The sequence below is a fragment of the Micromys minutus genome (genome assembly GCF_963924665.1).
Source record: "Micromys minutus genome assembly, chromosome: 31".
NCBI classification, from domain to species: Eukaryota; Metazoa; Chordata; class Mammalia; order Rodentia; family Muridae; genus Micromys; species Micromys minutus.
In genome coordinates this window covers 9,081,153-9,094,257 of record NC_137966.1, presented here as the reverse complement: position 1 = coordinate 9,094,257, position 13,105 = coordinate 9,081,153, and the positions used below count along the sequence as shown (strand labels likewise).

General features: G+C 43.8%; 1 protein-coding gene across 6 annotated transcripts in view; it reads right to left on the bottom strand.

Moving 5' to 3' along the window:
• TENM2 (teneurin transmembrane protein 2) overlaps positions 1–13,105 on the bottom strand; it is a gene marked incomplete at its 5' end in the record, with an annotated part of 923,762 nt that overhangs the window by 254,060 nt on the left and 656,597 nt on the right. For all 6 annotated transcript variants that reach the window (XM_080942456.1, XM_080942457.1, XM_080942458.1 and 3 more), the window contains one exon: positions 5,273–5,511. In XM_080942456.1, the coding sequence (XP_080798582.1) occupies positions 5,273–5,511 (239 nt within the window). The remainder of the gene's footprint in view (positions 1–5,272; positions 5,512–13,105) is intronic.

The window sequence follows — 13,105 nt, the reverse complement described above, 5'->3', positions numbered from 1 at the left end:
ACAGATCAAAGTTAGAATGGCAGAAGACAGTGCTGAGGAGCTTAACACACAGTATTTCATATTTAGCAGGAATTATAGCAGGTGAACACGACAAGGTGACTTTCTGATATCATTCACATATATATATATATATATATATATATATATATATATATATGAATATGTAAAATTTTGGCAGTGATCTGAAGAGCTAAAGACTAATTTAAGATGACATATAAGCTCCTATCTCTTACTCTATTGACTTCCCTTCTTGGTCACGTGGAGCAGCTGCTAAAAGCCTGAGAAGGGTTAAGTATGCTTTGTAACTCAAGGATGACAGACTGAGTTGTGTGTCAAGAGGAATCATTGTGTGAACTCTTGGTTGAGAATTTCTAGCATCATATGGAGTCAACAGTAGAGTCCTGTGTCGGAAGTATCTCTCCCCCTTGATATGGGGAGCTCTGTAAAAAGTTCTGTGCAGTTTAGGAAAAAGAGACCTAATCCAATGTTGATCTGAGTCAAAAAAGCAGTGATATCAGTCAACAGCCCAATGGTGTTATTATCCTGTTGGGAAACCTCAATGAAGAGGATCTAGATATTGGATGATGTCTTAAAGCAGTCAATGAATTTGCAGAAGCGAGATGTGTCTTAGTGTTTCTATTGCTATGAAGAGACATCATGACCACATGGACTCTTATAAAGGAAAACATTGTGGTAGGGCTGGCTGACAGGTTCAGAGGTTTAGTCCATCATCAGTGTGGGATGCATGGTGGTACACAGGCAGGCATGGCGCTGGAGAAGGCGCTGAGAGTTCTGCATCCAGATCAGCAGTCAGCAGAAAGAGGATGTCCCACTAGGCATGGCATGAGCATCTGAGACCTCAAAGCGTACCCACAGTGGCACATTTCCATTTCCTCTAACAAGTCCACAGCTACTTTGGGATGGAACCTTCTGGAGAACGTTTCTCAAACGTTGCCTGAGTTTCTTATATTCTGTCTGGGGCCAGGAGCCCAGATATAGTTATTCATTATGGAATAGGATAATAATGAATCAGAACATGGCAGACACAGGGTTCCACTGGTAGTGGTTTCACGGCTGAACTCTTACTAGTCAGAAAGCAATTGGATTTCACCCTGCAGAGACACTATGGGTAAATGAGTGATAAAGGCCTTGAATCGGCTGACAGATTCTGGCCTTTGGCTCAGATCTAGTCTCCTGCTTCTTTGTGTCTGGCACATGACCTAAAGAGTTGTTTTTAATGATTAAAAAGAAAAAAAAAAACCCGAAGAATGGTATTTTGTGACCTATGGAAATAAATTGATGCCCAGTGCAGTTTGTGGACACACTCCTCAGTGCTATCTGAGTCACAATGGGTGAATCCTACAGAAACCCAAATAGTCACCATTGTCTTTCTATGGGGAAGTCTGCTGAACTCCGTAACAAAAGGCAGGAGGACAGGGAAGAAGGCTGGGTGGTGGGGTACAGTTTCTGCCCAGTGTGTTAGGAGAGGATACTAGAAGAATGAAAACCAACCAATATTCCCTGTGAATAAGAACAGAACTGGGTAAGGGGAGTCTGTGCCATCAGAGGAATCATTGGCTTTCATTTAGGAGTTGAGAAGCTGGCTGGCTGCAATCCTGGGGAGCTGCAGGAAAGACAGGGTGCCTATGAGAAGAACAAGGGAATGAAGCGTAGAGGAAAGACCACGATGCCTGCCCATGGCTGCCATTAGCCAGACAGGGGACTAGTCTCAGAGCAGTGTTTAGCAAATGATTTGAGGTTTCCTCTTCTGTTCCAGAGTATGTTGGTGAGTGGGCCATGGGACTTAAAGGAATCATTATATAATTTTATATAAGAGTTCTTTTTTTTAAATTTTTTTAAATCAGGAATGTGCCTAGTCTGAAGCAGGATGAAGGTTTTAAGAAGCTCCTGTTGCATGATACATACTAGGAAGTGGAAACATAGTGCATTTAACATAGGAATATAGAGAAACTTCAAGGCAATGAAAACACTTGAACTACCCAAAGAAGAGTCATCTCCCACCGAAGCAACTCCCTTTGCCTTTCCTGGCCAAGCTCTCCCAGACAAGGCTTGGTTTGGGCCAGGCACTGGCTGATATACAGTGGTCTCATGATAGTTTCTGCTGCTTTTCAAGTAATTTCCTCCAGGGTGTTTCTCCACTGTGGGAACTTGGCACAGAGACGACTGGATGGAAGAACGTTTCCTGGAAGTTCTTTTACCCCGGCCACATGAGCAGGCACTGGGGGAATCTTCCCCGAGTCAGTGAAGGGCCATGTCTTCCAATTTTCACAAGGGCTGGCTGGCATTCTGTGTTTTACACCTACCCGCATGCCTGGCTATACGGAAGAGCTAGTCACGGGGTGAGAGCTATTCCAAATTGCTCACTTCTGCAAAGGCTTCTCTCCACGGGCTTGAACATGCAAGAAAGATAATTTGACCTATTTGTCATAGTGCCTGGCAGGCCTAAACCTACTGCCTGCCCATGAATGTCCTGGAGCTGATGCTTCCATTTCAGGACCTGTCATGTTCTCGTGGAATAGGGAGTTTCGTGTGAACCAGAATGAACTGAGGTCTTGCGTGTGCCAGTCTCTTTAACAGGGGCCCTGGGATTTTAGCTTCCACGTCTGTCCTTCCCCGGTGGCTTGTTTTAGGTTGGTACAGCCAATGCCTGTGCCCCGCAACACACTCCTCCATGTCTGGCACGCAGTGTTTATGCCCTCGCAGCTTTGTAATTAATAATATACTGCTTTTCATCTTCAAAGTGATTTATACACATTAATTAATCCTCACTGTACTTCAGAGATTCTGTGCGTAAACAACCATCTTGCCCCCATGCCGTACTTAGGAAGCCAAGGCTCAGAAGGCAAACGGTTCTCCATGGAAAACTGGATTGCTGGGTCCAATGTCAGCATTTGGGATCTGGACCCCTCCCTGAGCCTGCAGGTCTCTGGCCATCTCTGGGAGGAGCTGATAGCCCTATGTAGCTCCGTCTTTACCGTCATCACTGCTGGGCAAACTGGCCTGTTACATCACTTGACTGGAGTCCTAAACTATTTTTCTCAGTACTCCAGGGTCAAAGCATAATCTTACCTAAAGCATGCAAAACGGGAAGTGATGGATTATAAACCAATAAGCCACAGTGAGATGCTCAGGCCCGGCTTCCAGTAGCCTCCAGACTAAGGATAAATATGCTTCCTAATCTATCATTTGCAAGTCACACACCCGATTAAAACATTAAACTCTCACTACACAGTTGCCCATTTATGGGACTGCCCTTACAGAAAGCTATTATATTTTAACTATCAAGTGCAATAAATGAGGTGTTAGCCATCTATCTCTCCCCTGCAAAGGGGTTGGCGGGGGTGGGGTGGGGGGGGAGAGATACACTAGGGACACGATTGGCAGAGGCAGGCAGTGCCTCAATTTCTGTATCTGGGTTCCCCATGGTGTCCACTGGCCCAGCAGAACATTAAACCCGAGAAGTGAGCACATGGACCGTTTTTTGAAGTTTCTGACACAAAGCCAAATCATGCAAAGACCCTAAGGGCACATTCAATTTGCTTCCACCAAGCCCCTGGAACAGCCACCTGGGGACTCACACAAAATTCCCTCTAATAACACAAAGATCTCGGTTAGGGGTTCGAGGCGGGGGGGGGGGTGTGCAGTTCAAGTCAACTCACTACTCTATCCTTTATCACGAGGTGAGAAGCAGATGTGACTAGAAATTAGGGATGATGTCAGGCCTCAGTTCCCACTAGGCCCAGAGGGTTAGAGTGCAAAATGTTTTGCAAGACCCCAGATGAGCATGGGCCCTTTCCTTTCCCCAGAGTGTCAGCATGCTCGATTTTAGAGGACATTACTGATAAATGCAGCTGATAAAGAATATGTAAATATTTATTTTTGGACAGTAAGGCGAGCATGGTTTTACTGTAGAAAACAACACAAAGTGTACACTGATTTCTGGCTTATACTCGTCTACCATGGGCAAGGCCCCAACTTTTGAGAGGCATACCATTATTCTTCTCTACCATAGAGTAAACTTAGGTCAAATTCCCTGGGAACTACTGGGCCTGCCTGTTCTCTGGCAGGCATCATGCCAGAGAGATGGGATTAAGTGTAGGAGCCCCACTGCCGATATGGAAAAGAAGACCGGCCTAGAGAGCCTCAGTATTGCCCTGTCTTCTTTTACTAAATGGAAGGAGTTTTTTTTTTTTTTTTCCCTGCATGTTTGGAACTGTTTTGGAGTCAGCCTCTTTTAGCTGGTGTTTTACAGGTTTGCTTTGCAACATGGCACTGCCAAACCAGGGAGATCTGTCATAGCTTCCCTAAAAGCAAGCCAGAACCATCAAGTGTTTCAAATAAACTTTAACAAACACCACCATGGCCTCCGCCTGGGCCAGGAGATGTGCCATTGGCAAGCTTAGCTGACAGAGCAGCAGCAATGGGGCTCTTTGTCAGGGCCAGGAACTGTGAAGAGGCTTTGTGTCCAGCCCAGGATGCTCATATGTACGTGACACCCAGCCTCTGAGCTCCCAGACATCTGCTGTTTTTCGTAGTTACGTGGTGGTACCTCATAGACACAAACAAACATCCATGAAAGACGAAGGAAGGTACCACAACAACTTCCCCCTTTGGCTACCCTTTCCCACACACTAAGTCGCGGGGTTGCATGCTGCTGCTGCAAGACACGAACTCTGTTGAAATTTAATGCCACACCGCGGGGTAAGAACCGAGGCCTGAGCAGAGGAAAAGGAAGCCGGGGCAAAGTCAACTGTGCATGAGTGTTTGAGTCTAGATGAAGATCGTGTTGTAGGCTCTGGCCCCTCAGTCCCACTTCTGTTCCACAGCTCTGAAAAATCAATGAGCTGGTTTGGGCTTTCTCCCTGGTCAAGATGTTCCGTGCACAAGGAGAACCGGGGCTTCAAGACTAGCAGAGCCCTGGTTTGCCTTCAAACCCAGCAACAGAGAGATCTAGAGGATTACTACGGGAGTGGAGGCTGGGATTTGCAGGGATGATAATTCTCAGCTCTTCCCCAAGAAAAGACACAGCCAAGATGCCTAACGTCACCTCCGATAAATGTCAGCTGGAGTCATGACTGGAATAGATTCCAGGAGTGGAAAGGAATCATCCCATCACTCACGATTATGTTTTTTTCTTAACAGCCAACAGGCAAATTGCACAGACGTCAGAGGGCTTCAAAACTCACAAGTTCATGGCCTCTTCCCTGACCTCCTCACCACCAGGGTGCTAACCTAGGCGGCTTTCGCTTACCTATGAAATACGCCAGCAAAATGGCCAAGAGGAGGGCAGCAGCGATGGCAGACAGGGCAGCGCATTTCCAACTGCAGTATTTGGAGGGTTTCTTCAGCTTGAAGGCCTTCCTGGAGAATGTATTCCTCGGCAGCAGGCGGGGTGGCGGTGTGTAAACGGTCCCTGAGGTCAAAGGGTATCCCGGAGAAGAGCTGCTGAACAGGGGTGTGCTTCCAGAGGATGTCTTGAAGAGGAAATGCCTGGGATACAAGATCGAAAGGGTCAGCTTAGCTGTCCTTCCCTTTACCTCTCATTGTCCTAGTAAAATGTGAGTTAACTAACCTTACCTTGGAGGGCAGGAGGGTGTGTGTGTGTGTGTGTGTGTGTGTGTGTGTGTGAGAGAGAGAGAGAGAGAGAGAGAGAGAGAGAGAGAGAGAGAGAGAGAGATGACTTTGGCTGGCAACACACCTCTCCCTTCCACAAGCTTGCCTAGTTTCCTACTTTCACGGATGCACGTAGCGTCTACCTTCCAGAACAATCCAGCAAAGTGTTCAAGGCAAATATGAAAAGTGAGTCACTGTCACTCACTTTGAGATGATGACAGTGAAACTGATGCTAAGCATTATCACATATTAGATATGAGCAATTGAAAAGCACTTGAAATGTGTTGTCACTGCCACTTACAAACTAAATGTTATAATATCCCTAATTTAGATACGGAGCAGCAGACAGGGAGAAGTCGGGTAAGTGGCTAAGGGTTTAAACCTGGAGCTCTGTGTTTTGATTAAAACAAAAATTTCTGCTGTGAAATATTACCCTAGACCCCCTCTTTTTACTTCAATGCTTGTACGTTTTCATCTGTTCTTCCACCAGCCGCAACCTTTAGTTACGGTCCCTGTTCAGACTGTATCGTTAGCTCTTACGATCATGGCTATTGTTTCAAAAGCATCTTTGCCCACCAATTGAACATGGTGTCCTTGGTGCTCAGACCTAGAACGTGATAACTATATAATAGGACGTGAAGTATGAAAACAAAAAATACATGACTTCTCAGAAGATCGTTACCCCGAGGCTACTTCTCAGAGCATCTGACAATAGATTATTTTCTTTCATATATATGCCAAGGATAAGATCTGAGTATAATTGACTATACTTTATCTAAAACAATGACACATCCAGGAGACAAAAGGTAGGGATGGCTAATTAGATTCTAGAGTCTGGCTGCCTGAGGGCAGGGGCTGTGTCTCACTTAGGACTAGTTCATCCTCATGTTTCTGGTCCTCAGTTAATGTCCCAACATCCAAAGGACACCTTATTAAATGAATGCACACATGCATATATGAACACATGCATACATGCGTGAATTATTGGAATCCTATTATTTTGTAGTTGCCTTTGCTGCAATTCCAGAATGTAAAACTGTCAAGATAGACATTTCTGTTTCCCTCATACTTTCAGAAGATGCATTTTTCTTTTTCCTTTTCTTTCCTTCTTTCTTTCTCTTTCTTTCTTTCTTTCTTTCTTTTTTTCTTTCTTTCTTTCTTTCCTCCCTCCCTCCCTCCCTCCCTCCCTCCCTCCCTCTCTCTCTCTTTCTTTCTTTTTTAATGATACAGGTTTCTCTGTGTAGTCCTGACTGCCCTGGATCTCACTGTGTAGACCAGAGTTGTAAATGCTCACTTCCTAATGATTAGCTTTTACTAAGGAACTTTTGAGTAACATAAAGAACTCAAATATGCGAGTTTTAATTTAAAGTTTGAAGTTCAGGGAACATACATTTCAAGAATTTCCCAATTTGCTAAGCACTAACCAGTTTCCTTGTAAGAATGGAAAGAGTCAACAAAAAGCAAAAAAGGGTAAAAGTCATGGCTCTTGATTTACGACCGCATAAGCTTTATTTCTTGGACCATTCTCTAGCAGTGAGGAGACATTAATGAGTATTTTAAAACTGTGTAAATCTCAGCTCTCATAGTTCCAGGGACCTGTCCCTTACCATGGCTTCAGCCATCACTGACATATCTGCATGTCCAGCTCAACTTGTTTTTCAGGTGTGAGGCTTACCTGACCTTATCCTCCATCAGAACTGAACTGCCACAAAGAGAAAACTAAGGAGGTATTTATATCAGATTTATTTAATTCTATAACTCATTATCTAGCATATAACCTCTACCACAGTGGCCACACAAATTTCTGTTCAATGACCTGTGATACCTCTAAGGTCAAAGCAATGTATGCTACAAGTAAAGTATCGTGAACATTTTACATTTTAAAATTAAGGTTCCTTCAATAATCTCAATACCTGTTTCAGAATAAATTTACATGTTTGCCTATGTGCAATAGTTGAGCGTGTATATTGCTGTAGTCAAGACCCAGTATCCCGCCCAAAACAGGACCTACAAACTCAGGTTCTGAATTATCCCTGGAGGCTGCTCATTGATACTGATACTAAGTTGTCTGTGAGGAACGCTAAATGGAACCCATGTATGGCTAAATGGTGCTCATTTCTGGTGCTCAAAGATGACTAAATAAAAATACCCAAAGTATGAAGAATTTTGTTTTTCTCAAAATATATCCACATCTTGGAGATACAAATCTTTACAGGAACCCACTACTTCAAGCTGATTCAAACAAACAAACAAACAAACAAACACACAATCTTTGTGAAAAGGCCTGACACTTTGTATGCTAACCTAAGACACAAAAAAGAAAAGGTAAACCGTCAGGAAAAGGTATCTTCACCTTCTCTTTTACCAATACCTGACTTAGCAGCATTCGACTGCTCTGTTAAAAACACACAGATTCCTGGGCTTCCTGTGACTGGAGAAATGCCCTGGCTGTGAGTCTTACGTAGCTTCAAAACACATTAACAATTAAATTCTAATCTTATCTACAACTTCCAACTATGTCCAACTGACAGAGAATGGCCTAGACTGTGAATAGGCCTAGTGTGGAAAATGTGGGTTCGAAGGCAGATGCCAGTAAAGTATCACAAAGTTTCAACTTGTAAATGATTCAGCATAAAGACTGAGCTTGGCTCATGGCAGAAGACACCAGCTGCCTATTGTTTCATTGACATTTTTACCAAACTTTCTGTTTAACTGGTTTTGTTTTAAGTTGAAAAAAAAAAAAAAGAGAAAAGTTTCAATTAGTGAAGACAAACTAAAACTGAATAAAATACAATAACAAGAAACAAGAGCCACAAGGGAATGGTGCAGTTATGAGGGGACCAGGAAGACTTAGAGATTCCTGATTTCTCCCTGACCCAGCTATTAAGACAGCTTTTCCCCCTGAGGCGCCTGCTCAGTGTGTGGCAGGGAATCGTTTCTGATGCCCCAGCTGAACTTCTTCCCAGCGGTTGGTCATGGAAATAGCTCTGCTCAGGACTCCAGGCGTCAGCAAAAAAAAAAAAAAAAAAAAAAAAAAAAAGTGTAGTTTCCAAATGCACTTGACATTTTTCAAGCACAACTCAATTGCTCTCAGAATTGGCCACTTGTGCCTTGGAAAGGCAAGGCAAATGAGGGTCCCCCAAAGTGCTGTCCTTGGGAGTTTGCTAACACTTCAAGGGATGGCAGAAACCAGTCTTTGATGTTTTTACAAAAGAGTCAAAGTGGAGCTCTCCCCAGCTTCTTTTTCTCCTAGCAATGTGTGGACCAGGGCTTGGATTCTAACATTTATCCCAAGAGACATAGGTGGGGGCTTGGGATGGATCAAGAAGGCTGGGGGGAAGTGCCCCTCAGTCTGTACCTCAGCTCTGGATCTTGTGGCCCAGTGACTTCCTATGAAGACAGTTTTTGCTTCACTCTAAACAATCTATCTCTTGGGTAAATGTCCTCAGTTTTTTCCACGGGAAAACAAAGCCATTTAATAAGAATGGAGAGAGTGTCCCCAACAGCCCACCCTCTCATGAACTTTATGTGACAGTGAAGCCTCGGATTTGAGGAGGAATCTGAGCTGGCCCCAACTTCTGCATCCAATCGGCGTGAGGAAATCAACAGCCCGTACTTTCATCTCATTTATTTTATTTTATATTATGTTTTCTGACTGAACAACTGTGGGAGACTTCAAAAAGAAGTGTAACAAATAAAATAAAATAAAATAAAAACCCTAGCCATAGTAACCATGTAAGAGGAGTCCGCCAATTTAGAAAGCTGTGACTTTTTATTTTGCGTCTCTGATCCACAGAGTGCTTGACTAATCTACAGTAGAAGCTTCCAGAAGTGGAGACTGCTGATTTGTGGCTCCAACAAGGGATTTCTTTCCAGCCCGCCTCCCCCTCCCCCCATCTATCAGAAGTAAACTTTGCCATTAACCTCAAGCAAGAGACAATTAAATACATAAAATCCTTTAACACCAAGCCCTATTTTCCAGCGGGCAACAAACCAGTGGGGTCCTTAGAGGTGGTTCCCTGGTTTCCTGTTGGTTTGGCTTTATTCCCAGGGGGAAATCCCAGCAGGGCTTCGAAACTAAAATGCACTACACAAATAATCCTGCTGCAGCAACTCCAAAGGTCAGGCTTTTCTCTTCTCTCAGAGTCCCTCCCTTCCTCTCACTCCTGCCATCTCATCAACAGCTCAGCCTGAAGACCGACTGTGACCACGAGGAGGGGCTGTTCTCCACTGCGCATGCACGAAGCAGGCTGCAGTAAACATTCTTTCAGAACCACTACAAAAGTCATGAAGGGTCTCCATGTTGTGGTACATCCTGAAAGGCAGCTCTGGCTACCAGGCAGGACAGATGTTAAGTGTTGTTCTGAGAAAATTGACCCCTTGCCCCCTGTAAATAAATCGATGGATATTCAGAGAAAGGGATGGGAACATTGACAACACAGCCTGTTAATCCCTGAGATATGTTTTTAAACCATCTGGGAGCTGGCCGAAATTTGGCAGAAAAGCTAGCAAAAGGAGAAAGTCTGAAAACCAACAAGAATAGGGAATGAGGGAATCGGTGACGGAGGTCAGGTGTGCAATGGGACACCAGGGTCCCTCAGTCTCATCCCGCCTGCCATGCCCTTTGAAGCACTGGGTTTATAGTCTTTAAAGGAGTAGGTTTAATACAGAGACTCGCCATAAAGTGTACCGTTGCATATAAAGTTACTGTAATTAGGCTTTCAGGAGTTATAATAAAACATTTAGCTGGAGAGAGGTTAAATAACCACTAACCTTCCCGGCACCATTATTCTATTCTCTAGGAGGGGACTGATGGTGGTGGTCTAGGAGAGATTTGATGGGTAGGTTCCTGGGAGACAGGCAGGAGTCGGGAGGTGTGGCTTAACAGAGAAGAGACAAAGAGTGTGCAGGTTAAGATGGAAAAAGAGAAGGACCCTGGAAAAGGTGCAGATGAATGCTGCTCTGTCCTGCGCAGCCGCAGACTGGACAGCAATGCCAGGTGATCTCTGGTTCTCTGTCTTTCACGAAATGTACGCATGATCGAGAAGTCAGATCGAGAAGTCAACGTTTGGCCAGCCGTCTTTGTCCATCTAAATATTCTTTAGCTCTTCCTATTGACTTTGTTATTTTAACTATTTTTTAACTATTCCTACAGAAAGTGACAGGATCACACAAAGGAGGAAGCTGTCACCTTGCTGTCCTTGCAGGCCGTGTTTGAGTCCAGGCTCCATGTTTATTATCACATGACCTTAGGCGAGTTAGTTACTCTCCCTGGGAGGTTGACCTTGATGCTTGATATTTCCTGAACTTGATAAGGGAACTTACATGTGGGGAGAGTTCATTCACATGGCGTGCTTAGCATGAACTGTCTGCCTGTGACTGGTTAACACATATGGCTATGTGTTACGTGTTCTTTCAAGAATACTTGTGATCAATTAAATTATTTGTTGGAAGAATGAACTCTCATCACTACCATGTGTGGCCCACCAAATGATCCTGAGGAAGGAAAGAGATTTGGGGAGACAGCTAAAGGGCTTGTCTCCTCCCTTTAAGAATTCATATTTTTGGCTTGAAAAGTAAACTGTGGCTTTTAAAGTTAAAACTAGGAAAAGATTTAAATGGCTAGTTCTTGACTTAAAACACACACACACACACACACACACACACACACATACACAGAGCCAACAGTAAGAAACCAGTAATCCTATAAATGCAATTGAAAATCATTTTCCTATTACAGATCCCTCAGATTAGTGGCGGATTCAGTGAAAAAATGTTTTCAAGGTCTCCCATCTCCGGACCTTTCAGCTCATAAGAAGACACTCTGTATTAGTTTGTTTCATGAATAATGGGAAAATCCTCTATTTTGTGCTCTTCAAACTTTGCAGCTGTAACAAAAAGACTCACAGCTGGAATAATTAGCAGCTCAATTTATTGCCTCTCGTTTTCTAAATAGAAGTCTTATTTAAATTGTGTCACACTGTGCTACAATGTAGCCCCTTCCTCCACACACACATTGTAAAATGTATTTTCTCCTTAGAATGATCTTCTATGCAGCATGACAGGTAAGGTCTTTGGAGGTCACCAAAGAAACCCGGTGTTTTCGTCTTTCAGATGAAATCAGGTCTTCTTTCTTCACAATTCTGGTGTTAAATAATTTGGTGAATTTTTTTTCCAGGTTAAAAGTTGGGAGTCCTGAAACACACACACACACACACACACACACACAAACACACATATACACACACATACACATACACACACAAACACACACATACGCATACAAACACACACACATACACACACATATACACATACAAACACACACACACAAATACACACACACATTCACACACACACATACACACACAAACACACATACATACATGTGCACATAAACACACACACACATTAGATGTGACTAATGTGACTAAAACAAAGACTTGTGATTTAAGACTTCAAACTTGACCTTGAGTTCCAACAAACTCCCTAGTGTTCCCTAGGGTAGAAGAAAGAAGAACATACCCTGTAGATACAGTTTCGGAGCAGAATGACCTATGCCTTCACCGCTAATGGAGTCAGAACCTTGGGGTGGAGCCCTTCATTATCCTGTTACTCAGCCTGCCTTGCCTCAGCCAAGTTATCAAGGCCAGTTTGCCCTCTCTTCTGCTTTTTAATGCCTGTGAGAATTCACAGTTGCTACTCAAGAATGTCTAGAGAAGGAAAACACAGCGTAGTTTTAGAGCCAGGCACAGCCAGACTCCCAACTCTGCAGGGTGTGGCATGACATTGGGCAAGGCAGCTCTTTCCCCAGCACTCTAGATGAGAAGTGAGAATAAAATGAAACCTACATTCCAGAGGGATGGCAAAGGCCGAAAAAGAACACGGATCTGAACTCTGGGCACAGAAGTCTGTTCCTTGAAAGACTTAATGCACCATGACCCAATGTGCACTCTTTTTCATAACAAATATATCATCAAATATTCAGGGCACAGGTATGAAGTCAATTCACTGGGTTCTCATAGAGCACATGTCGTACAGGCATTTGACGTCACGGTGAATGACTCATACCCTCTAGGGAGCTGTTAACTGCAGAGGCTGAGGCGCTCGCTGTTCATCTCTATTTTCAGGTAGGGTCTAGAACTTGCCGAGGTTATTTATAATTATTACGCTGCCGCACATAGTTTTTGTTATTTCTGCTGTTTTTCTTTTCTGTTGTTTGGTGTTGGTTGGCATGCGTGCTGGGGGAATTGAACCCGGGTCTTCCTGCTTGCAGAACAAGCAGTTTATTGACAACTACCTCCAGCCTCCATCATTTATTACTGTCTCCCTGCCGCACCCCCAAAACTATTTTCAACTTTTCTGTCATTGCTGAGGTATGCCAGGCATGAGTATACTGACCACTTCTATTGTAGACAGCTAATAGTTTGGAAAATAGTGGGAGGATGCATTTCTAAAAGATAATTTCTAG